Source organism: Corythoichthys intestinalis, chromosome 2, assembly GCF_030265065.1.
Source record: "Corythoichthys intestinalis isolate RoL2023-P3 chromosome 2, ASM3026506v1, whole genome shotgun sequence".
Lineage (NCBI taxonomy): Eukaryota > Metazoa > Chordata > Actinopteri > Syngnathiformes > Syngnathidae > Corythoichthys > Corythoichthys intestinalis.
Window position 1 is genome coordinate 73,690,166 of NC_080396.1, and position 25,102 is coordinate 73,715,267.

At 39.9% G+C, this 25,102-nt stretch overlaps 1 protein-coding gene across 1 annotated transcript; it reads right to left on the bottom strand.

The window, feature by feature from the left end:
* Window positions 1-513: 513 nt before the first annotated feature.
* ada (adenosine deaminase) lies at window positions 514-24,135 on the bottom strand. Its single transcript, XM_057817242.1, has 11 exons — window positions 23,999-24,135; window positions 18,378-18,439; window positions 16,624-16,746; window positions 13,329-13,472; window positions 13,131-13,246; window positions 11,624-11,748; window positions 11,495-11,566; window positions 11,328-11,429; window positions 8,020-8,087; window positions 7,812-7,941; window positions 514-853 (listed from the first exon to the last, which is right to left on the bottom strand). Exons 1-11 carry the CDS (start codon window positions 24,053-24,055, stop codon window positions 749-751), a joined length of 1,104 nt encoding a protein of 367 aa, XP_057673225.1. The 5' UTR covers window positions 24,056-24,135; the 3' UTR covers window positions 514-748.
* Between the last annotated feature and the right edge of the window lie 967 nt (window positions 24,136-25,102).

The window sequence follows — 25,102 nt, forward strand, 5'->3', positions numbered from 1 at the left end:
TTTTTAAAGCACTTATTTAATTAAAATGAATTAAAAATGATTTGGAGACAGTTGGTTTCTCTTGAAAATGCCCCAAACTTAACAAGAAGTGGCCAAAATAAACAGGTTACCTGTAAATGACCCAAAATCAATGTTCCTGCCAGTTACAACTATTGTCTTTCATCTATAATTATTATATAAAGAGGGTACAAAAAAAAAACAATATTCCCCATCATTTTTGTATTAATATTTAAATATTTTTTTAGTTTTAGCAAAAGTTTGGGAAAAGATTTTTAAATCATTGACATGATATACAAAACTTTTGTGAATTGGATGTCAGTGGCAGGGCGGATGAACGTTGCGCTAAATTGCAATTGAAGTCTCCTTGTGCCCTGCAATTGGCTGGCAACCAGTTCAGGGTGTCCCCTGCCTACTGCCCGTAGTTAGCTGGGATGGGCTCCACCAAATCCGCGACCCTCGTGAGGAAAAGCGGCATGGAAAATGAATGAATGAATGACTTCAAGTCAATCTGTTGCATGCAAAACTGCTTTATTGAGCAGTCTGGTTGGTTGTGAAAAGCACAGTAGTACGCCACCTGCTGGCTCGCTGAGGTCATATCAACACAGTCAACGGTCACATGGGTGCATGGGTGTCTGGTCTCCCCAAGCGTTTTGGACTGGGACGCCGAGCTTAGCGAACGGCAGATAACCCTCATGAGGCCTGAGGAAGATTTTGACTGCCGCCCTGCCCCGACGTTGGACAGCGGAGGTCAAAAGGCCGTGCTCTGGATCATGCCATAGGCCCGGTACAGCTGGTGCAGAAGCTCGTTCTTCTCTGGCTCGGGTAAGAAGGAAGACGCTGCTGAGCAGATGTTCTACAAAAACCACAACAACAAAAATAAAAAAAAACTGTAAAATAAATAAATATAAAGCATACAACAGCCAATATTATCCTTTGTAAAAATTTATTGTAAATTAAAGGGAACATAATCAAATATCCTTTTATTTTAATGGGGATTTTTTTTTTTTTTTAATGAAAAGGAAACAACAGAGAACCCTTGTTTTTCGCGGTTAATGGTGATCGCCCCCACCTCCAAATCGAAAATCTGCAAAGTAGAGGCGGAGCTTATTTGTCCCGCATGGGTCAATCATCGTTTAACTTGTTAAACAGTTGCTGTGGCAACTCATTGTCTGTAAGTGAGCAGCTTGAGCGGATTTGAGTGGACTGAATGAAGCATTTAACTCATTCACTCCCAGCCATTTTCACCGGAGCAAGGCCCTTCGCTCCCGGCCGTTTTACTGGATTTTGACCGATTTTGCAAGGCCCACAGAAAATTCTGTTCTATTGCTATATAAACATGGAACCCGCCAAAAGAAAGAATAGACTCTCTTCTTTCAGCAGGAAAAAAAAGTTGATATCTTTTCCATTATTTAGAAATCAGCATTAGAAAATAGCTTAGTTTGAGCAATTTTCCAATTTATGAAAAAACAAATTGAGCTTTTTGTGAAAGCATACATTTCAAACATAACTTTGACTTTAACAAAGCTATTTTTTGCTTTAGTTACATCCCAAACATCTGAATGTTTTCCTTTTACAAAATAACATAAACAACAAGACAGAGCTTTTGATTGCAAAGGAACAATTTATTTACACATATCTGAGAGATGACGCTGTTGTCGCTGCGACAGCTGGGTAAACTTTTCCGTCATAAAGATGGATTTTTTTGAGTCTCTGTGGGGGTCTGCTCGGCAAGCAGCACGGACTGAACAGCACTCTCCGCTGCACTGGTGGTCCCGGTCGTCCTGGTCGGTCGTCCAGCGCCTGGCATCCCGGGCGTCCTCTAGGTTGTTCTTCATCCGGTCATCTTCCGCCGGCTCCCTGGCCGTGCGGCCCGGCCGTTCGTTGCCGTTGAATCGGGTTGCGGGTCTTACCAAATGCACTACTGCCATCCAGTGGCCAGTTTTATTGCTTTAAAATGGATTTTCAACTTTGTGATTTGGAGCTAAATTGAATCAGAACCCAGACATGTCTCTTGTAAAAAAAAAAAAAAAAAAAACTAACAAAAAAAAAAACTAAAAGACATATGAATACGTCTTTGGGACACTGAAACAATTAAAAACAGAACATATTCACACGTTTTTGGGAACAAATGAGTTAATAAAGACGAGGCGTTTTCTACTTTATTCTTGTTTAAAAATAATTCGGTGGGACAGTTACATGTTTAAAACGGATCATAATTATTACATTGGAAGTGTTTAAAAATAAAGATGCACCGAAACTGATCAGTATTATCGGTGGGGAGTGGGGTCCCACCCGAAATGGTGGTATCGGTACCGGCGAATACCAACAAAGCGGCGCTGATACAATTTACCGGTCCAGTATTCTAACATTTGACCGCAGCCTTTTTTCCTCCTGACGCTCACTACACTCTGTCTCTGCGTTGTGTGATGACACGTAATCACTTTGCATGCCAAGCAGCTATCGCTATTGGCCTGATCCAGACCAATGAGAGCGGGCCAATAGCCACCCTTAACCAATGCCGGAGCCGCTTTTTCATATGTAGGATAAACAAACTACGAGAGTAAAATGTCAGCGGTCTGGACATATTTCAGTTTATAATCTCCGTCAAGTACAATAACTGCATGCAAGATTTGCGGCCTGAAAGTTTGGAGAGGTGGAGTTAAATAAGCCAGTTTCAATACCTCGAACCTGATAAAACATTTGAAGACTAAACATGTGAACGAACACAAAGAGTTTGATGCTGCAACAGCAGGACTGCTATCCAGAGGAAGGGGCCTGGACCGGAGCAACGACCTCTGGTTAGCTCATTTTTTCTACTTTACTTTTATTGTCTTTTACTAAAAGGAATGCCGCAGTAATTTGAGACCTGTTTCAAAACAAAAGTGCTGTAGAAGTAAGCTAAGCCAAGTGGCTAAGTGTGTGTTGCTGCTGGTGCACAGACAGGGAGGCAAATACAGAGACAGGACGCTGTGGTCATAATTATTACTTTTAATTTCATGAAAGTTGCACTGTTTGGCCATTGAGGGCCAAAACTCTGGGTTGAAAAAAGTTTAGCTAGGGTAGCGGCTGTCTTTTCTTTATTTCCTTTTCACAATCAGGGTTTAGTTAGCGGGTGGGGTTTAAGTGCAGATTCCTTTTGTTTGTTATTTTGGCCTGGGCTTACCCTGAAGCCAGCTTCGTTCGTATTTTGTATATCCTGTTCATTGCGAGTTTGATTATGGTAAATAAATTGTGTCCACTTGTACCTTGTGTAGCTCGTTTTATGTTACGCCCTTAGCGAGCCGTCCGTGGGACGTATGTATTTTCTACTCAAAATGGAGTGATTCCATATTTTTTTCTTCAGAATGGAGTGATTCTATATTTATTTCCCTGCACTTCCTCTATAAAATTAACATTTACTGACCACCACATTGTTTTTTATTCATTTCATTCAGTATTTCTCAATGCCAAGGAGTTGCACTTTTGAACTAATTCATTATTTTTTCAAGTTTTTTATCGGACATATTGTACATAATAAAATGTGTGAGTGAGTGCTCGTCCGTGACTGGTGATTCCATACTTTTTATTAGGGGTTGTGTGAATATTCACAGTGGTATCGGCCAATACTGCAAAGCAAGGTATCGGGATTGGGGCCAAAAAATGGTATCGGTGTCGGTGAAACACTACTTAAAAACCACACATTATATACATATATTTATATACTGTGCCTTGCAAAAGTATTCGGCCCCCTTGAACCTTGCAACCTTTCGCCACATTTCAGGCTTCAAACATAAAGATAAAATTTTAATTTTTTGTCAAGAATCAACAACAAGTGGGACACAATCGTAAGGTGGAACAACATTTATTGGATAATTTAAACTTTTTTAACAAATAAAAAAACTGAAAAGTGGGGCGTGCAATATTATTCGGCCCCCTTGCGTTAATACTTTGTAGCGCCACCTTTTTTTTCCAATTACAGCTGCAAGTTGCTTGGGGTATGTTTCTATCAGTTTTGCACATCGAGAGACTGACATTCTTGCCCATTCTTCCTTGCAAAACAGCTCGAGCTCAGTGAGGTTGGATGGAGAGTGTTTGTGAACAGCAGTCTTCAGCTCTTTCCACAGATTCTCGATTGGATTCAGGTCTGGACTTTGACTTGGCCATTCTAACACCTGGATACGTTTATTTTTGAACCATTCCATTGTAGATTTGGCTTTATGTTTTGGATCATTGTCCTGTTGGAAGATAAATCTCTGTCCCAGTCTCAGGTCTTGTGCAGATACCAACAGGTTTTCTTCCAGAATGTTCCTGTATTTGGCTGCATCCATCTTCCTGTCAATTTTAACCATCTTCCCTGTCCCTGCTGAAGAAAAGCAGGCCCAAACCATGATGCTGCCACCACCATGTTTGACAGTGGGGATGGTGTGTTCGGGGTGATGAGCTGTGTTGCTTTTACGCCAAACATATCGTTTTGCATGTGGCCAAAAAGTTCAATTTTGGTTTCATCTGACCAGAGCACCTTCTTTCACATGTTTGGTGTGTCTCCCAGGTGGCTTGTGGCAAACTTTAAACGAGACTTTTTATGGATATCTTTGAGAAATGGCTTTCTTCTTGCCACTCTTCCATAAAGGCCAGATTTGTGCAGTGTACGGCTGATTGTTGTCCTATGGACAGACTCTCCCACCTCAGCTGTAGATCTCTGCAGTTCATCCAGAGTGATCATGGGCCTCTTGGCTGCATCTCTGATCAGTTTTCTCTTTGTTTGAGAAGAAAGTTTGGAAGGACGGCCGGGTCTTGGTAGATTTGCAGTGGTCTGAAGCTCCTTCCATTTCAATATGATGGCTTGCACAGTGCTCCTTGAGATGTTTAAAGCTTGGGAAATCTTTTTGTATCCAAATCCGGCTTTAAACTTCTCCACAACAGTATCTCGGACCTGCCTGGTGTGTTCCTTGGTTTTCATCATGCTCTCTGCACTTTAAACAGAACCCTGAGACTATCACAGAGCAGGTGCATTTATACGGAGACTTGATTACACACATTTGGATTCTATTTATCATCATCGGTCATTTAGGACAACATTGGATCATTCAGAGATCCTCACTGAACTTCTGGAGTGAGTTTGCTGCACTGAAAGTAAAGGGGCCGAATAATATTGCACGCCCCACTTTTCAGTTTTTTATTTGTTAAAAAAGTTTAAATTATCCAATAAATTTTGTTCCACTTCACGATTGTGTCCCACTTGTTGTTGAATCTTGACAAAAAAATTAAAAATTAAATTTCTTATCTTATGTTTGAAGCCTGAAATGTGGCGAAAGGTTGCAAGATTCAAGGGGGCCGAATACTTTTGCAAGGCACTGTATGAGGAGGAAATCCCACTTTTAAAAAGGCTTGGAGTTAATGTGGAAGCCGCATAATGCCCTTTATTTTGAATTGGTGCTTTTATGTTTATTTCTTTACATTTCACTTCAAAGTAATGCCAATTTTGTTGTGCCAGTTGATGTTAATCAAACATTAATTGTTAATACAATTAATTAAAGTTAATTGGCTCTAAGTAAAGCTTGTCATCATTTTATCGCATTAGGCAGGTCGGCTCTCAAGCTCAATGAGGACCAAGTCACATCTCCAGGTCCTCCTCTGAGAACCTGGGCAAAAAAAATTATGAGCACCCCTGCATATACATATATATATATATATATATATATTTATACATACACATACACAATCACATATAGATATTTTTTAAATTACACTTTGGGAAAAAGTGAAAAAACGTGTCCTATATGTATCTCTTTCCATTGCTAAATCTGAATAAATACGGACACACACACACAAAAAAATAAATAAATAAAATTTTAAAAAATGGGGGTGGGGGGGCGCTACGTCGTGGTTTTTCACTTATGCCGGTGGGTTCTGGTCCCCTTTAACCGCAAAGAACGAGGGAAGACTGTATATGTGTATATTTTATGTTTTTTAAGCACTGCAAATGCAATAATTATGATATAAAAGAAAACTGATTTTTACATTATAAATGCTTATATCCAAACATTGGTAAATTTAAAAAAAAAAATTATTTGATTTTTTAAAAAGTCTGCAATGGACTAAGGGCGCGAAGTTTGAAACGCGAAGTAGCAAGGGATCACTGTATTCAGATTCTTTAAATATATTTTTCAAGAATTATTATTATTATTATATAAAAAAATATTTTAAATATAATAATAGGGAAAAAAGTCAATTTTATATTATTAGTTTTTAATTTCTTTTACATGACAAGAAAAAAAATCCAATTAACGGAAGCAATAGTTTTTTTAAATGAAAAAAACAAAAACAAAATATTCTTTCGATTTTGAAATAAACAGTAAATCTCCTTTATTTAAAGCAACACTAGATAACTTTTCAACCTGTATAAAATATTTCCATAACATTTGTGATACTGCAAAGATGGCAGAGCAACAACAGAGAATAAAAAAAATGGTCTGAGGAGGAAAAAATAAGAGAGGGTACCAGGATATACAGAATAAACAGTGGCCCAGCTTTCGCTCGCTGGCGTGACGCCGCCCCCCACCCAACCAAACTCGTCAGCGCTGAAGAGTTCACGTGAGGTGGGGGATTTAGCCACACTAAGCCACACGGTTGCTAAGCATTACATGCTATTGTTTAGCTACACCTGGAATCATTACCTTATTACTATTCATCCTTCACACAGCCGCTGGAAACAGAAATGTTGTTTAATCCATCTGTAGGTGACCGGGAGATTGATTTTTGATTGATTGATGATTTTACGAAACTGTACTGAAAACCCAGTCTTCCTTAAGGCAACTACCGCATTTGTCCACCGGCGTTGCTAAAATTGACCACAACTAAAAAGTTACCAGGTGTTGCTTTAAAGGAAAAGAAAAAATAAACTACCGTAATGTCCCGAATATAACGCGCTTTTTTCCCCCAAAATCAACTTGTAAACTCATGGTGCGCATTATAAACGGGTACATGGATGGAGACAGAAATATATATGTATTACATATATATATATATATATATATATAAACCGATTTTTTTTCATTGACACGGCCACGTTGTGTTGAAGAAACGTATGCGGCGACCCGTTGCCGACCATTACGGTACGTGACGTCACCGTTTTGTTTCGGTAATACTTCACTCTAATCGGCCGAATGATTTCGTCTGTGTTAAATTCTGCTTTTTTCACTCTTCATAAAGCACAGAATTTAGTTTCTTGAACTCATTTGAATCGTTTATTGCAGCTCCGCAATTCGGACCATAACAAATGTAAGGACACACACTTCCTGTGTCCGTCAACTATATCGGTCCCTCGGGAAACTCAAACCCAAATAACAATAGTTCCTTTTGTTACTGTCGTGTTGACAGCTATGAGCTCTCACGGATTTCCGACTTACGTTCTCACTTTCATTTTACCGTATCAATCCATGGAAGAAACATTTATTCATCATGAGGAAACGAGCAAGTTATACAGCAGCCTTTAAAAGAAAAGTCACATCTGTTTTGTTTTCTCCTAGATTCTGGTAAGTTGGAGAAGTTGTCAAATCATATTATTACCGTAAATATTGTCAGTTTACGGTAATGTTTTGAACTACCAATGTGCTATGCTTGTGCTGTGTTTCACCAGTCAGTAAAATGACATCTCTGTATCTGTACACAAGCTCTGTTTTCTTCTAAAATTAGGGTGCGCGTTATAAACGGGTACAATAATTTTCCCTAGATTTTAAAAGTAAATTTGGGGTGCGCATTATACACGGGTGAGCCTTATATTCGGGAAATTACGGTAATTAAAAGATTGAAATGGATTTAAAAAGTCTGACCAGTCTCCTAAATTCCTGGCGGGTGAAGCCCATGTGCTGGCACGCCACGCTGTAGTCTAGTTGCAGTGTGGAGTCAAAGATCAGAGGGTCGTCCGTGTTCAGCGAGTAATTGGCCTTGTCCTTCCTCAACCTAAGGCAACGGCCCACAACATCAGCGCGTTTTGCGATGGGCGACATACCCCCCCCCCGAATCAAAGCGAGCGCTCACCTGACCACAGGATGCTTGCTGAAGTCGGCGTCGCAGGCACCCGTCAACTTGCTGGAGATGGGACACACCTGGGTGGGTGGAGCCAACAGACAAAGACCGTTACAATTTAAAAGGGAAGTTCAGAAATTTTGACATTAGGCCTAATTTTCCAGTTAGCGTGTGTTTAATTAGTCGGTGGAGTTGATTTCAACAAATTCTGTGCAGTTAGTTAGTTATTCATTAGTTTCAGGGCTCTGGAGAGGCATACAAACAGGAAGGATCATCTCGGAAGTGATTTGTTCAAGGATTCAAGCAGAGGTTGCGCTAGACTTTTTCGTTGTCTGTCATTTTGACTGACAGTGTCATAAAAATCCGGTCATAATCTATTTTTACCCGTCACTTACATTTATAAAATGATAATAATGACATATTCAATAGTATTTAGTTTTCATTCATTTTTAATTAATATTCTGTCCGAACAAGCTTAACAAGAGGCAAACAGACAGCGGAGTGCACCAATCAGCGACGGGCAGACGTGCCGTTAGCAAAGCGAAGAGGGCAGGACAAGGGACTTGCGCGCGGAAGTAAACATACGAGGAGAAGGGAGTTTATTCAACATGGCTAGCGCGAGACAGACTGTTGTCAATGTCTCGTGTCGATGTGTTTTAGCTCATTTAAAACTGAATTTACCGCAGATTGGAACATATTCTCGGCTCTCCCGTTCGCCATCCGTGTTGTTGTAGAGACGACTTTCGGCGCGCAAGAGTGACGTTGCTCGTGAAGAACACGCCACGCAAATAAACAAATCTGATTTGTCGATTGATTTTGTACCTACTCCAGAGGCTGTGTCCCAGACTTTTCTCTCAGTGTTTGAAAAATACAGGGAGAACAGTCTGGCCGTGCCAGGCAAACACTCAGTTGCCTTGACATTTTTCCGAGTAAGGCCAACAACGTCATGCATCAAGAGAGAAAATAGCTAATTAATATGCTCACTCGCCACCCTGTGGTCTGGGGTGTGAATTGCAACCTGTCAAAATGACGGATGGACTTCAGTTTTTTCCGTCACCGTTTTAAAAAAACGGTCAACGACGGAAAATATTCGGTTAAAGCGACCCCTGGATTCAAGGTACAGTATTGGCCCGAATATAAGGTAGGGCTGTCAAAATTATCGCGTTAACGGGCGTTAATTAATTTTTTAAATTAATCACGTTAAAATATTTGACGCAATTAACGCAGATGTCCCGCTCAGACAGATTTAAATGACTGTTCAGTGAAAAGCTCACTTGTTGTTATGGAGTTTTGCCGCCCTCTGCTGGCGCTTGGGTGAATGACCATCTCGCATATTGCCTCAAACAGATTATACAATGAGGCCGTTTATGGACATTAAGAGTGAAGAGAATGCCACCGGCCGATTGGGGGCAGCGCCGTTCCATACTCATGTTATTTCTTCAAAACGTGGGAGAATTAGTAGTTGTGAGACGTTTATGCTGTATTCACAATGCAACGCAAATTGCTGTTTGTGCTCCACATATATTTCGGTAAGTTTTCTTTCTTTTAGTGGCAATTATGTGTCTCTTGTTGTATTTTGGGTAAGATATGTACAGATATATTTAATACAGTAAAGGCGAGTGGACACAGGCGTTCTTTGGACCGCGCCGTTTATTGGCAACTCCTTCACAACAAACATACAGTGGGGAGAACAAGTATTTGATACACTGCCAATGGGTTCTCCCATTGGCAGTGTATCAAATACTTGCTCTCCCCAATGTAGGTATCGTTTAGTGAAAGCACAACAAAAATAATATTCCTATCTCTCAAAAAAAAAAAAAAAAAAAAATTTTCACAAAAAGAAAAGCACTTCAGTCTATAGTAATGAGGCCCTATTCTTAAACAACAATGCAAAATGAACTGGCATTCCATATCAAAATCGCTATGCAAAATACACATAAAACTTTGGTCACTCTATTTTTATTATTGTTATTTTTATTCTTCTTATTATTATATTAACTCTACTTTTGATTGAAAATTTTACAAATTTTATTAAAACGAAAACATGAAGAGGGGTTTTAATATAAAATTACTATAACTTGTAACTATAACATTTATCGTTTTAGAGCTACAAGTCTTTCTATCCGTGGATCACTTTAACAGAAAAAATGTTAATGCCATTTGTGGATTTATTGTTACAATAAACAAATACAGTACTTATGTACAGTATGTTGTTTGTATATATCCGTCGTGTGTCTTATCTTTCCATTCCAACAATAATTTACAGAAAAATATGGCACATTTTAGAGATGGTTTGAATTGCGATTAATTGCGATTAATTACGATTAATTAATTTTTAAGCTGTAATTAACTCGATTAAAAATTTTAATCGTTTGACAGCCCTAATAAGACAGTGTTTTTTTTGCATTGAAGTAAGATTGAAAAAGAGGGGGTCATCTTATATTCGCGGTCTAGACATTATACCCATTCACGACGCTAGATGACGCCAGATATCATTGAAGCGATGTTCTTTTATGACAGATCTCAGCTACTCTCCCCATTCACGACACTAGATGGCGCCAGATATCATTGAAGCGATGTTCTTTTATGACAGATCTCAGCTACTAGTTTAACCAGTTTGCATTATTTTATTGCAATGTTTACTTTTCGAGGCTGTGAGTCGATCGGGTTACAGTTTCTTTGTGTAGATTATATTTAATCCGTCTTCTCTACTATAATGAGGACCAACACGGTAGGACAGTATAACCCAGAAACGTCAACGGCGCGACACAACTCAACATGACGCATGCGAAAAGAACGGCAGCTTATTATTTGACGCGAGACACAACCCTCCTGCGTCAATACTACTACCGGTAGCTAGGCTCGGCCAGACCGGAAGTCACTCGTGTAAAAATACGGTGGATCCGGTCGATTTTCAAACTAATATGCAATCGTAACCCACTTTTTGAGTCCATCAGATCTCTTGAGCGGTAGATGGGGGCACAGTTGACTTGTCTTTGTTGATTTACTACTGTCTTCTCTGCTATAATAATAACCAACACGGCCCCGTGTTCAATACAAAACCCTCCTACCACAACAAAACAAGTAGGAACTAATATTCACATAGGAACTAAAGTTATACAACATGAAATATTCAATAAAAATGAATACTACATACTACATACAAATTGAAATGAGCTAAAACACCTGTAATTAAATAATAAGAATAATACCCAGATCCTGCTTACACAATTATTCATTTCTGTGTGGTGCTTTAACTTCCACCAATAACACCATTACAGTAGTACCATTACAACCCGAGTAATAAGTCGCTGGGATACCTCAAAGTGCATGTTTGTGGCCAACAGTTGCGCGTAAAGCTGCGGGTCTTCCAGGGTCCTGTAACCGTGCCCCACGCGTTCAGCCTTCAGTACCTCCACGGCCTGAAAAATGGCAGACTGGAGTACGTATCATATAGGAGCGCCGACACGGTAAGTACGTCACGTACCTCCTTAACCACGGATGGCGGGCCCACTTCGCCCGCGTGGACTGTTCGGCGGATCCCGCACCGCGCCGCTTCCTGTCAACGGAAAGGGTTAGCCGCCGACACTAGTGGATTTTACGCGGCTCGGCTCACCTGGTAGGCTCGCGCGTGGCCCGGGTAGGCCTGGCAGTCCAGCGACTCGTCACCCGCCAGGTCGATTGCCAGAACTCCCTCATGGCGGTACTTCTTACACAGCTCCACCACGTCCGCCGACCAGCCTGCGCCGATCAAACGTTATCCCTCGCCGGACTGGGAGAAGGACTAGTCACGCGAACATGATGACTGACCGCTGACAAGTGTTGGCGCCACCAGAAGACTTGAACGATTTCAGCGTCATCGACAATGCGAGCGTACTTCTATGAAGTAAAATGAGTTCATCGCTAGGAGGTGAACGTTCCCTCTGCAATGGCAGTCACTTCCTTGTTTTTAGGGCATATCCAGGTCACTCTGTTGATTTCAAGCCACTTCCTGTTGATTTCGGGATACTTCCAGGTCACTTCCTGTTGATTGCAAGTCACTTCCTGTTGTTTTTGCAACAGTTTCAGGTCACTTCCTGTTGATATTTGGCCATTTCTGGGTCACTCAGTGTTCATTTCAAGTCATTTCTAGGTAACTTCCTGTCTATTTTGTTCACTTCCTTGGTTTAGGGGCATTTCCAGGTTGCTCTGTTGATTTCCAGTCACTTCCTGTTGATTTTTGGCCAATTCTGGATTCATTTCAAGTGATTTCTAGGCAACCTCTTGTCTATTCTGATCAGTTCCAATGGATTTTGTGACATTTTTGGTCAAATCCTATGAATTTTGTGACATTTTATTGATTGATTGACTGATTTAATTTATTTCCAAAACATGCATCACATTATGGATATACAAGAATACAAACAAAACATAAGATTCGAAAAGGAGTAGGAAGAAGTAAAAAACGTATATGAATCCTTCTGCTTTTAGGTAATTTCCTGTTGATATTGGTGCATTTCTGTGCACTCTCCTGTCTATTTTTGTCACTTCCTTTGGTTTTGGGGCATTTCCAGGTCGCTCTGTTGATTTCAAGTAACTTTCCGTTGTTTTCGGGACATTTTCAGGTCATTTCCTGTTGATTTTTGGCAATTTCTGGGTCAATCCCTGTTCATTTCAAGTCATTTCTAGCGAACTAGCTGTATATTCTAGTCACTTCCTGTGGATTTTGCGACATTTTCAGGTCAGTTCATGTTGATTTTGAGGCATTTCTCGGTCCGTTCCTGTTGATTTCTGGTCATTTATATGTGTTTACCTGTTATATGTTTATTTTGAGTCATTTCTGGGTTCTATCGTGTTTATTTTGTTCACGTGTTGTTGATTTTGGGGCACGTCCATGAGAAATCTGCTCTGTTCTTGGGTTCAGGTTCAATAACTCTTGAAAGTTTTCTTCTTTGGATCGAGTAAGGTGTATAAGGTTCCAAGTCCACTGCTTCACAATGGCCAAAAATGAGTGGCTAACCAACTTTTCACATCCAGCGCTCCATCTATGGCTCCAATACTTGTCAACGGTCACCATATTTGCATATCTCGTCAATTAGAGGAGTTATCTTATCTGAGCAGATGGACGGCGAGCGGTTTATTACTTGGCATGTGGCGCATGCAGCATAGAATGGACCTGACTTTGACACTGAAGGCCCTCTCCCCGTCTCTCAGGCCCCGGTTGACCAGCCGGACCACCTCGTCCGGGCTCAGGTCGCCCCTGGACGCCAGAAAGCGATGAGACGGCGCGGCGGCGTCTAAAGCGCTCGCGAGCTAGCTAGGTAGCCGGCCGATGGGCGTACTCTTCTTGGTTCCACGGAATGGGCTCCACGTCAGCGTTGGCCAGAAGATGGGGACTGTATCTGACCTCAGCGTAGATTACGCCCTGCTTGGCTTTGTCCTCCACAAACTCGTAGGCGATCCTTTCGATGGCGTCTCGGTCTCCACTGGGCGAGGCGGGCAGAAGACAGGAAAAAAAAAACAGCTTCCATGACTTTGACCATAAGCGTAGCTGATAAGTGCTATCTCGGTCCGCCTCACGTGAATTACTACGGCTATGTCACGTGCTAGCAGTCGTGGTTGAAAGAGATAGATGTCCAATCCCTTTTGGCAGCGAATGAAATGAAACTAAAACCTCAGGTCACTTCCTGTTGATTTTAGGGCATTATTATGTAGGTCCCTGTGTATTTTGGTAACACCCAATTGACTTTCGGGTATTTAGTCACTTCCTGTTGAGTAGAGAGCATTTGTAAATCACTTCCTCTTGATGTTTGGCCATTTCTGTGGAGTTTTGACGTCAAAGTAACGAAATGACAAGTGATTGTTGAGTGTGCACGCCGTTGATCCAAACTGAATGCCTTGTACGACTGAGAAGCAGACTTAGACGTCTGACTTGGATAAAGGATAGTTTCGCTCTGGTTTGGCCAACATTGGGCTGCAAGCTAATTTCAACTAATATATGTTTGTGTATGGATTTGTAATTAAGTTTACAGCTACAGTTTGTGGAGTTACTGTACATGTGAGCAATTTGCTATGAGAATAGTGAATACATTAGCAGTCGTAGCATTTAAACTAGCTGGCTTTTGTTAGGCACAAAAAAAATAGGCTAATTCAATCAACTAACTAAATTTATATATTGATCAGACTAGATGCACATTTGAACACCAATTGTTTTGTGGCAAGTGTTTTCATGTTAAAATGTGTTTCATTTTGAACATATGTATGAAAAAGTATCCGAACCTTTTGGAATTCCTCACATTTCTGCATAAAATCACCATCAAATGTGATCTGATCTTTGTCAAAATCACACAGATGAAAAAAACTGCTTTAACTAAAACCATATTTTAATGAGGATAGTATGCAAACAATGACAGAAGGGGGAAAAATAAAGTAAGTGAACCATCACATTTAATATTTTGTGCCCCCCCTTTGGCAGTAATAACTTCAACCAGACGCTAGCTGCAGATCAGTCTGGCACATCGATCAGGACTAATTTTGGCCCTTTCTTCTCTACAAAACTGCTGTCGTTCAGTCAGATTCCTGGGATGTCTGGCATGAATCGCTGTCTTTAGGTCATGCCACAGCATCTCAATGGGGTTCAAGTCTGGACTTTGACTTGGCCACTCCAGAACATGTATTTTGTTCTTCTGAAACATTTCTGAAGTTGATTGAATTCAGTGTTTTGGCTCATTGTCTTGTTGCAGCATCCATCCTCTTTTTTAGCTTCAACTGTCTGACAGACGGCCTCAGGTTTTGCTGCAAAACTTTTGAATTCATTCTTCCATTAATGATTGCAAGTTGTCCATGCCCTGAGGCAGCGAAACAGCCCCAAATCATGATGCTTCCTCCACCATACTTCACAATGGAGATGAGGTGTTGATGTTGGTGAGCTGTTCCATTTTTCCTCCACACATGACGTTGTGTATTACTCCCAAACAATTCAACTTTGGTTTCATCAGTCCACGAAATATTTTGCCAAAACTTCCGTGGAGTGTCGAAGTGCCTTTTTGCAAACATTAAACGAGAAACAGTGTTTTTATAGACAGCGGTGATTTCCTCCGTAGAGTCCTCCAATGAACACCGTTCTTGGCCATAGTTTTACATATAGTTGATTAGTGCTGCAACGATTATCGATTAACTCGAGTATTCGATTAGAAAAAAGGTTCAAATTAAATTTTGCTGCTTCGAGTATTCATTTAATTAAAGTGGTGTTGTAACGGTTTGTTTGAAAGGGTTTGCATTTAGTTTTATTGATTTGGGTGGATATACTGCCCTCTAGTCTGCCTCATTTCACATGGCTGAATCCAGCTGCTCCCTGTTAACACCAACATCAAGTTTTTGTTTGAGCCGTTTTTTTTTTAATGCATCCTTAATTTAGTTTATTGGTATATTAAGCCATTTTTTGTGGGAATATGTGTCTGTAAGAGCTTTATATGTATGTATGTATGTGTACATATATATATATATATATATATATATATATATATATATATATATAAAATTAAATTAAAAAAAAAAAAAGTTGGCATTTCATAGCATTTAGGCTAGTGGACTTTTGCTATGTAAGTTAGCCCATGTTCTTTTGTTGTACATAGATCCTCATTTGTTTTTGTTTTTTTTGTTTGTTTGTTTGAGGCTCAGCTCAGGTATTTTATTTTTCTATGTTCCTTATTCGATTACTCGATTATTCGAACTAAGAAGTTCATCGACTCCTAAAAAAATCGATAGCTGCAGCCTGATAGTTGACGTGTCCAAGTGCCTTTTTGCGGAAATTAAATGAGCAACAATGTTTTTTAGACAGCGGTGGCTTCCTCTGTGTAGTCTTCCTATGAACACCATTCTTGGCCATAGTTTTACATATAGTTGATGTGTGCACATAGATATTGGACTGTGCCAGTGAATTTTGTGTCTTTTGCAGCCACTTTAGGGTTCTTTTTTTTACCCCTCTGAGTATTCTGCGCTGAACTCTTGGCGTCATCTTTGGTGGGCGGCCACTCCTTGGGAGAGAAGCAACAGTTGCCAAACTCTCTCCATTTGTAGACAACTTCTCTGACTGTCGATTGATGAACATCCAGACTTTTAGTGATGGTTTTGTATCCTTTCCCAAGTTTATACAAATCAACAATCCTTGATCGCAGGTTTTCAGACAGCTCGTTTGACCGAGCCATGATGCACATCAGACAATGCTTCTCATCAAGACAATTCTTACTAGGTGTGTGTTTTATAGTGGGCAGAGCAGCTTTAAACCATTCATCAGTGATTGGGCACACACACCTCACTTAAATTGTTGGGTAAAAATTGGTTTCAATTGCTCTTCAAGTCTTCTTAGGCAGAGGGTTCACTTACTTATTTTTTCCCCTTCTGTCATTGTTTGCTTGCTATCTTCATTAAAATATGAAAACCTATCAATGTTTGGGTGGTTTTAGTTAAAGCACTGTTTTTACATCTGTGTGATTTTAACAAAGATCAGATCACATTTGATGGTGATTTTATACAGAAATGTGAGAAATTCCAAGAGGTTCAGATACTTTTTCATACCACTGTAAGTGTCTTACAGCTTTACAAATACGGCAGGTGGACGAGAGGAAAAGCTCTTACGCGATGACGTGCATGTAGACTGCAAACTTGGCCAGGAAGCCGGTGAGAGTGGCCGGCTCTCGGAGAACCAGCAGGCGCCTCAGCTCCTCGGCCGTGTCGGCCGCCAGACGGATGCCGCGTCGCCTGCCGGAGAAAACCCAGGGTCAGGCCGGAAAGACGGGGTTTGTTTTCAGGTCGAGCTAGACGAGCCGACGGGGATGGCTGTGATCGCTTGTCGGCCAAATTGTGTCCATCGGCGAAACGTTCAAGTCAAGGGAGGTGACGCGTCGTTTGAAATGGCTTCATTTTCAACCGTCTTGGTACGACGTATTTTACAGTATATCAAACACATATGTCAAAATAATGAACGTATTTTCTGGACTGTCGTTTGGCCGAAAACTGACAGCTGCGTATGTTGCGGTGTTAGGCCATAGTTTTCTGGAAAAAAGTTCATGTTACAATAATAGATGCCTATTTAGCCCGTTTTTCTCCATTTTACCATTATTACTTTAACAGTGTTTTTCCACCTTTTCTGAGTCACGGCATGTTTTCACATTGGAAAAAATCTTGCAGCACACCACAAACTAAAAATGTTCCAAAATGACTCTCTGTACAGTATATTTAATTTTTATGTACTTTTCAATATTTATACTTACTCAGTGTGACATTTGATGGAACGTGAAACATAATGGAGTAGGTTTCGTCTCATCCCCGGTTAAGGTAAATCCGAAGGAAACATAGCTTTCACTGTATTGCCTTCTCTTTGAGCTGTCTTTGTTTTTTTGTTTTTTTAAACCACGACTCATACAAGGGCCTTTGGTCTGGGTCAGAATCTTGTCCAGGGCTCAGTTAGGATTTCAAAGTTGTCCATTTTAAAAACTTATCCATGACCGGCACCACAACTTCTATGTGCTTCTAATGGAAGGTTCTCGGTCGAGTGCGGGCAAGCCAAGTAATTGCTCGTGTTGGGTTCAAGAACTTCTCGGAATTATAGCCATCAGACACCTTGCTGGACCCCATCACGTCTTGTGTACATCATTTGATTAAACTCGTCAAATCCTGATTTTCATGACAGTATCCTTTCCATTTTATCTATTTACCCGTCAGTCCTCCCCCTGAGTTTTATTCCAACACATTGTTGTGGACAGCAAGCTGGCTGATGGCTAGAAATCCAAGCAGTTCTTGAACGCGACACAAGCAATAACTCGCTCGCCTACACCCACTCCTTCCTTCCTACTGCAAGTCTGCCCGACGACGTCCGCGTGCTGTTAACAAGGCTGAGTGTTCTCAAAGTATCACCAGGGGCCACCCCAATAATGTTACAAATTATTTAAAAAATGTATATTGGATCATTTCTTGCAGCACACCTGACAATCCGTCATGGCACACTGGTGTGCCGCGGCACACTGGTTGAAAAACACTGTTTTGTTTTTTTAACATATTAACCTGGCACACCAGTTGTATTGTTCCATATACTGCATATTTCAAGTGTGTAGGTTTGCATAGTAATGGTAGGGACATAATACCAAATTTTGAGGATGCACAAATTGTTCCCACCAACTTTTAAGCAACCTTATTTGCATTATACAACCCCTAGTGAAAAGTATTGAATCACCAGTCTCGGACGAGCAATCACTCAGACATTTTATTATGTAGAGCAAAGTCAGATAAAAAGCTTGAAAAAAAAGAATTTCTTTTTTTCCCTCAAACGCACAGTTGTTTATCAGATGACAGATGTGAATGGTGAAATGGAAAACGAGTCTTTTCTGCCTTACCTGGCGACATCGATGATCGTTTGGGCTCGAACGGCTCCGTCCAGATGAACGTGAAGTTCCACCTGAAGGCGATCAGACCATAGAAAATTAAAATACCTGAGCCTTAAACGATATTAAAAAAAAAAAATTTTTTTAAACTAGAATCTAGGTACAACAAAATAACAATCGGCTAACTTACATAGCAAAAGTCTGCTTTTTTTTAATAATGCTCTTAACAAAGCGTTTAAACACATATTCCCACAAAAACGGCTGATTATATCAATAAAATGAATTACGAATACATTAAAAACCATTAGCTCAAACAAAAACTTACCGAATGTTGATCTTAACAGGGAGTAGCTGGATTCAGCCATGTGAAATGAGTTATGTCTACTGCTGCAACGATTACCTCGAGTAATTCAATTCGAAAAAAGATTCAAATGAAATTTTGCTGCTTCGAATATTCGTTTAATTAAAGTGGCGTTGTAATGGTTTGTTTTGAAAGTGTTTGCATTTAGTTTTAATGATTTGGATGGATACACTGCCTTCTAGTGGCAACAGTGATTATGACACATCTCATTTCACATGGATGAATCCATCTGTTCCCTGTTAAGACCGACATAAGCTAAGTTTTTGTTTAAGCTGATGTTTTTTCAATGCATTTGTAATTTAGTTTATAGGTGTATTTAGCCATTTTTTTGTGGAAATATGTGTTTGAACCATTTGTTAATAGCATTGTAAAAAAAGTTAGCATTTAGGATAGCAAACTTTTGCTATGTAAGTTAGCCAATTGTTCTTTTGTTGTACTTAGGTCCTCATTTAATTTTTTTTTTATACTGTCTGAGGCTGAGTTCAGGTATTTTAATTTTTCATGTTCCTTATCCGTTTACTCGACTATTCGAACTAACTGGTTCATCGTCCAGTGTCGCAACTAGAGGGCAGTGTATCCACCCAAATCAAAACTAAATGCAAACACTTTCTAAACAAAGCATTACAAAGCCACTTTAATTAAACAAACTCGAATTAAATCTTTTTTCTAAAGGAGTTACTTGAGTTAATCGATTAATCGTTACAGCACTAATTCGTATGTCGAGGTACCACTGTAAACTATTAGCACGTTAGCTTAGCTCATGCGCTAAGCGCTTCTTCTAGGAGACGACACAAAAACACACTCGTCGACTAAAACTGAATGAAAAAAACAACTTATAAAACCACTAAAATATGACAAACAAGAAGTATTTTGCACGAGTTTTGCACAATTTTCACCTCTGGCAAGAACCTGTGATTGTCTGGTGATCAGTACAGGGAGGAGTCTGATCTTGGCAATAGATGAGACTTTAGTAATTGGGGAGTGGGGGAAAATTCCATTTGAAAAAGTTCCTTGGAATATAAGGATGCTCGCACAGCTCCCGCAGATGCCAACCGCATGTGACTCTTACGTCAGCGTCAAAGTGAGGCGCGCGTTGTTTAGACGGCGAACAACAAAGGGATAATTATCAGGGATGCAGCTATCGATTATTTTAGTTGGAATTACTTCCAAACATGGCAAAGGTTACTATGTTGTTGTTTTTTAAATGAAAAAAAAAAACAAAAACATGAAAGGTAACACCAGTTATTTTGCCAAGTAACTAATTACTGTTACATTCAAGTAACTGAGTTACTAACTCAAACACTTTTTGGGAGAAGTAATTTGTAAATCATTTTTTAAAGTATGATTAACAACACTGGTCATAAAGAGGCAGTCTGCAGACTGAAAAGCTATGCTGTGACGAAAGCGGAGATTTTATTCTGCAAATTTGTTGAAGAACACAATTTGCCCGCACCTATTGGTGATAACTTCTCAGAATTAGCATTAAAAATGTTCCCTGACTCAAAGATTGCATCGGCAAGTTCATTTTATCCATTGACCTTTTTAATTTATAATTGGACACACTAACGAACTACCTTCAAGCCAAACTGAATTGCGAGCTGAAGTGCAGCCATCAAGACATGATAGAAATTGCCAAAAGTGCTACATACAAGTCACTGTTAAATTTTAGTCATCAGGATGTAGCTGAAGATATTGATTGTTCTTTGATTGCACCAGATTATATGTTACAATATTACCAATAAATTCATATTATTTTAAAAATTGAGTAATATTTTTGTTTCATATTGCACGCTATATACAACGTTGTACGCAAGGGCGTAGGTTTGGTCTTAATATTGGTAGGGACAATATAACAGCATAACCTGAATGTCCACCTTTTGCTGGGGACTGGACATTAATTAGATCTAACATATTTGGTGAATGGGGGTCACGGCTACATTTCTCACCAATATGAACCTAATTAATGGATAGGCTAAATGATCAATGAAAAATAAATCTGTATTGTCCCATACTAACTTTTTTCACACTACAAATTTATAACGTCTCAATCTGATAATTTTTGTTAAATCTAGACAAATAATTTTCTCCATCTTTTCTTTTTGAGTGTTAAAGGCTAGTAAACAGATTAATGTGTCAGATTCTTCCACTTACATGAATATTACTATTTGTTCGTATTGAGCCTATACCATAGACTACAAGATACTTGACAAGTCACACGAGGTATTGTCCGCGCACCGCCGGGCCTGTAGGGGGTTATGTGAGTCAACTTCATTTCATGTTAAGTCGATGGGAATGACTCTCACACATACTTTTGAACACTCAGGTAAAATTATATTCAAAATGTACGAAATCTGGACCGCATACTAACAACAAAGATTGTCTCGGGAGTGATTTGTTCGAGGATTCAAGGTAATTATTATATTTTTCGTACAATGCATGCATTCTGAAACGTCGTGAAAAAAAAAAAAAAATCAATGGAAGCCATTGGCGTCATTCTTCGACAAATTTATGTAAAATAACGGTTTTTGCTTTCAACCACGAATCGAGAATGTTTTACGTCCATATCTATAAAGAATTTAGTGATTTAAGCATTTATTCACAAGAATTTTGAACGGAAAATGCCATTGTCGCAGCCCCCTTATCATAACAAAGCTAACGGACTAGCTTAATTCTTCGACAGATTTAAGTTAAAGTGAACTCAAACTGTCCGACTCGTTTGTTTTGCTTTAAACCAAGAATCCAGACTGTTTTACGTAGGGGTGTGAAAATATATCGAAATGGTGATATATCGTGATACTTTGTATCCCAAAAGGTTATCGATATGCTCCTGCCAAGAATCGAGATATCGTTTTAAACAGATGTCACTAATTGGAAAAAAAAATAAGGGAACTAACAAGTTGCTACCAAAATCTTCCACCATAATAGTGTCTCAGTTAACTATAACTGATGGTGCTCGACGTCCAATCATTTAGACTGGGAACGTTTGTTCATTCGAAACCAGAGCATTTACAGTTATTCTGTCCGATTTCCAGGGAATTTACAGGTCACTTGCTGTTCGTTTTGGGGCATTTGCAGGTCATTTCCTGTTGAGTTTGAGTCACTGCCTATTGAGTCGGGTGATTCCCAGGTCACTTCCTGTTCTGTAACTCAAAATAAACAGGAAGTGACCCATAAAATACCCCAAAATTAACAGGAAGTAACTGAAAATCAACAGGCAAATGACCTTAAATGGCCCAAAATTACCTCATTGCCTGGCATTGACTGTCACTGACGGCCATAGACGTTCAATCCGTTTGAAGTGGGGGGGATGGCAGCGAATGAACGAATGTTCATTCGCTGCCATCCCCCCCACTTCAAACGGATTGGACGTCTACAAGTGATAAACTCATTCCAATTCACAGCAGAAGCTTGTTTTTCTGGTCATTAGTTGTTTGTAGTATATCCTCGAATGATTTCCTGACCAATGTATCGATAATCGTTGTATCGCCACATATCGTCAGATCGTTATCGTGAGCTTTGTATCGCAGATTGTATCGTATTGTGAGGTACCAAGAGGTTCCAAATCCTAGTTTTACGCCTATATTTATAAAGAATCCAGGGATTTAAGCATTTTTACACAAGACGTTCAACGTAAAAACCTAATTGCTATGGACTTGTGGTAAGGAACGCAGCGGCCAGAGTGAACCGTTTTTACGTGAAGTAAATGCTTCCTACACGGTTTCTTTTGCTTTAAACCAAGAATCGAAAATGTTTTACGTCCATATCTATAAAGAATTCAGGGATTTAAGCATTCAGTCACAAGAAATTCAACGTAAAACCTCATTGTTTAGTTACGGCGGCCATGTTGGATTTTGTATCTCTAGGTTTTATTTTACAAATGTCTGCGTCCATATTTAAAAACAATCAGTTTTTACGTGTTATAGTTTATGGAATATTTCAATCTAATAACTTTCAGTAAAACACCATGGTCCTACACCAACCCCTACGCCGACGGCAACAAGCAGATCTTCATCTACTTTGACCCCGTGCACCTTTGGAAGAACATCTACAGCAGCTTCTATGACAACTGCTGTATGGTGCTGCCCAGGTGTCCTGGGGCTGAGGTAAGTGGCCAGCATTATTCACTTTATAAAAAAGATGAATCAAAACATCTATCTTTCTAAAACAAACATGTTTTTCAGGAGCCTGAGAGGATGAGGACGGCCCGATTCTCGAGCTGGAAGGTGCTGGCCAGGTGGGAGAACTACAAGTGTCAAGGCCGCCTACAAATTGGCGCCCTCTTCGATCGCGAAGGAGAGCGTCGAGCTCATCATGGAGGTAGTCAACCCCAACACGGTCGCCAGGCTGCGGCTCCTTTCCATGACCACGGGCAAGGAGGAACACAGGGACACGGCTGACGTTCTGGAGATGTTCCAGGGGATGATCTCTGTGATGAACGTGCGCGGGCAGGGGCAGGACGTGCGCTGGAATGATAACTACCGAAGTGTGCTGCGGCCAAGAACAGGAGGTGATAGGGACGGCCTATCAGGGGTACAGGTTGCAGGAGGGGCACAATCTGGTCAACACCATTTCGACATACATCAGCAGGTCCCTCTTCAACTGTTTTGGTGCGAACTTCTCCAAGGATATGACTTCCGAAGCGAGGACGTACAAGGCCTTAGAGTAAAGTAGTGTAATGCCCCTACCGTCCCTATATATGCAAACCTACGCCCTTGGTTGTAAGATTGGTCACCAATTTGTAAGGGCATACGTCACTATTTGTAAGATTGCCAGCGGCCTCGGGTTGACAGCTATGTTATCATTATTTTATTATTCCAGTCTTTATTAATAATTTATTTGTTTTGCTATGTGTAATTGCCTTGTAATAGAACCAGCAGTATTTATTAAGTATTTATGTTAGGTTTTCGGGCTGTGGAACAAATTAATGGAATTATAATGTATTCTTATGGGGAAATCCTGCTCGACATACGACCATTTCGACTTACAAACAAGGTCCTGGAAGAAATTAACTTCGGATTTAGAGGTACCACTGTAAATCAATTTTCACCTACCAAAAAAACAAAGGACTAATTTACTATTTTTTTCAAGGGAATTGGCAACCCTATTCACTTCAAATGAATTGGACGTTCAGCACCATGAGTGGAAGCCAGTGAGAGGATTGATGAATGAATTAGTTAACGGCAATTGATTGAGACGCCTTTTCACCGTCCGGTGCGGCGTTGGAACGAAGCGCGCGTCTCTCCAAATTCTCCAGTCGAGGGATCTGGCTTACCTTGGGCTCATCGAAGACCTCCCGCCGGGAACCGAGCTCAGACTTAGGCTCAGACATTGCTCTGCTCTGACCGAGAGAGAGCGAAAGAAGTGGAGACGAGAGCGGCTTTTTCGGGCGCGCCTCTTTCCTGACGTCACTCCCACTTCCGGCAGGCAAAATTGCATACATCAGCAAAGCCCGCCCCGCCGCGCCCCGCCCCCGACATTTATGCATGAACAGCAAGTGTTCAAACTACAGCAATAAATGAATCATTAAATCTATCATTAACTAAGCCGTATTAATGATTAAGGGTGGATTTTGAAAACAATATATTTTTAAAACACAGTCACTATTTTAATAACTATAGGGTGATTGAAAAGTAACTTCAAATAATAATAGTAATTTCAAGAGTAATAATACTAATTTCAAAATACAGTATATATAGAAAGGGGTAATTTTTAAGAGTAGTAGAGTAGCCCAAAATTGTACTGGAGTAGAGTTATTTCAAAATAAAAAGGCTCATCCAAAAAATGTACTCAAGTACAAGTAAAAAAGTATTTGGTTAAAAGAATACTCAAATGAGTAACATTGTTATTGCTTACGACGTTTGATTTTTTAAAAATGTTTTTTTTAATTTAACACTACATTCCCTTACAAAAGTCTTGTCACTTATCCATTTTGTAGAAACAATTGCGAATAACCCGACTTTTAATTATTCAATTGGTTTCAGAAATGGCGCATATGAAAGCGAAGACCCTCCCAAATGATGTTGAATGTACAAAAATATATTTGTTTCACTGAAAAAAGATTGATCATTTAACGAAGACATAAAGGTCAAATTTTGGCAAGACAAGTTTTGTCGCCTACAGAAAGTAGTGTGACAATTGAACAAAAAATGTACTTCAAATACAAAAATATGTTACATAACATAAGCAAATTAAGTAGTGGTGCTGTGAGATCCAAGTGTAATATTTTGTATGACTTCCATGCGGTTCGGCAAGGATTCATACAATTTATTGATGAAGTCATCAGGAACATCAAAGAAAGCAGTCTTGCATGGCTCCCAGAGTTCATCAACATTCTTGGGTTTCGTCTTCCATGCTTCCTCTTTCATTCTGTTCATGT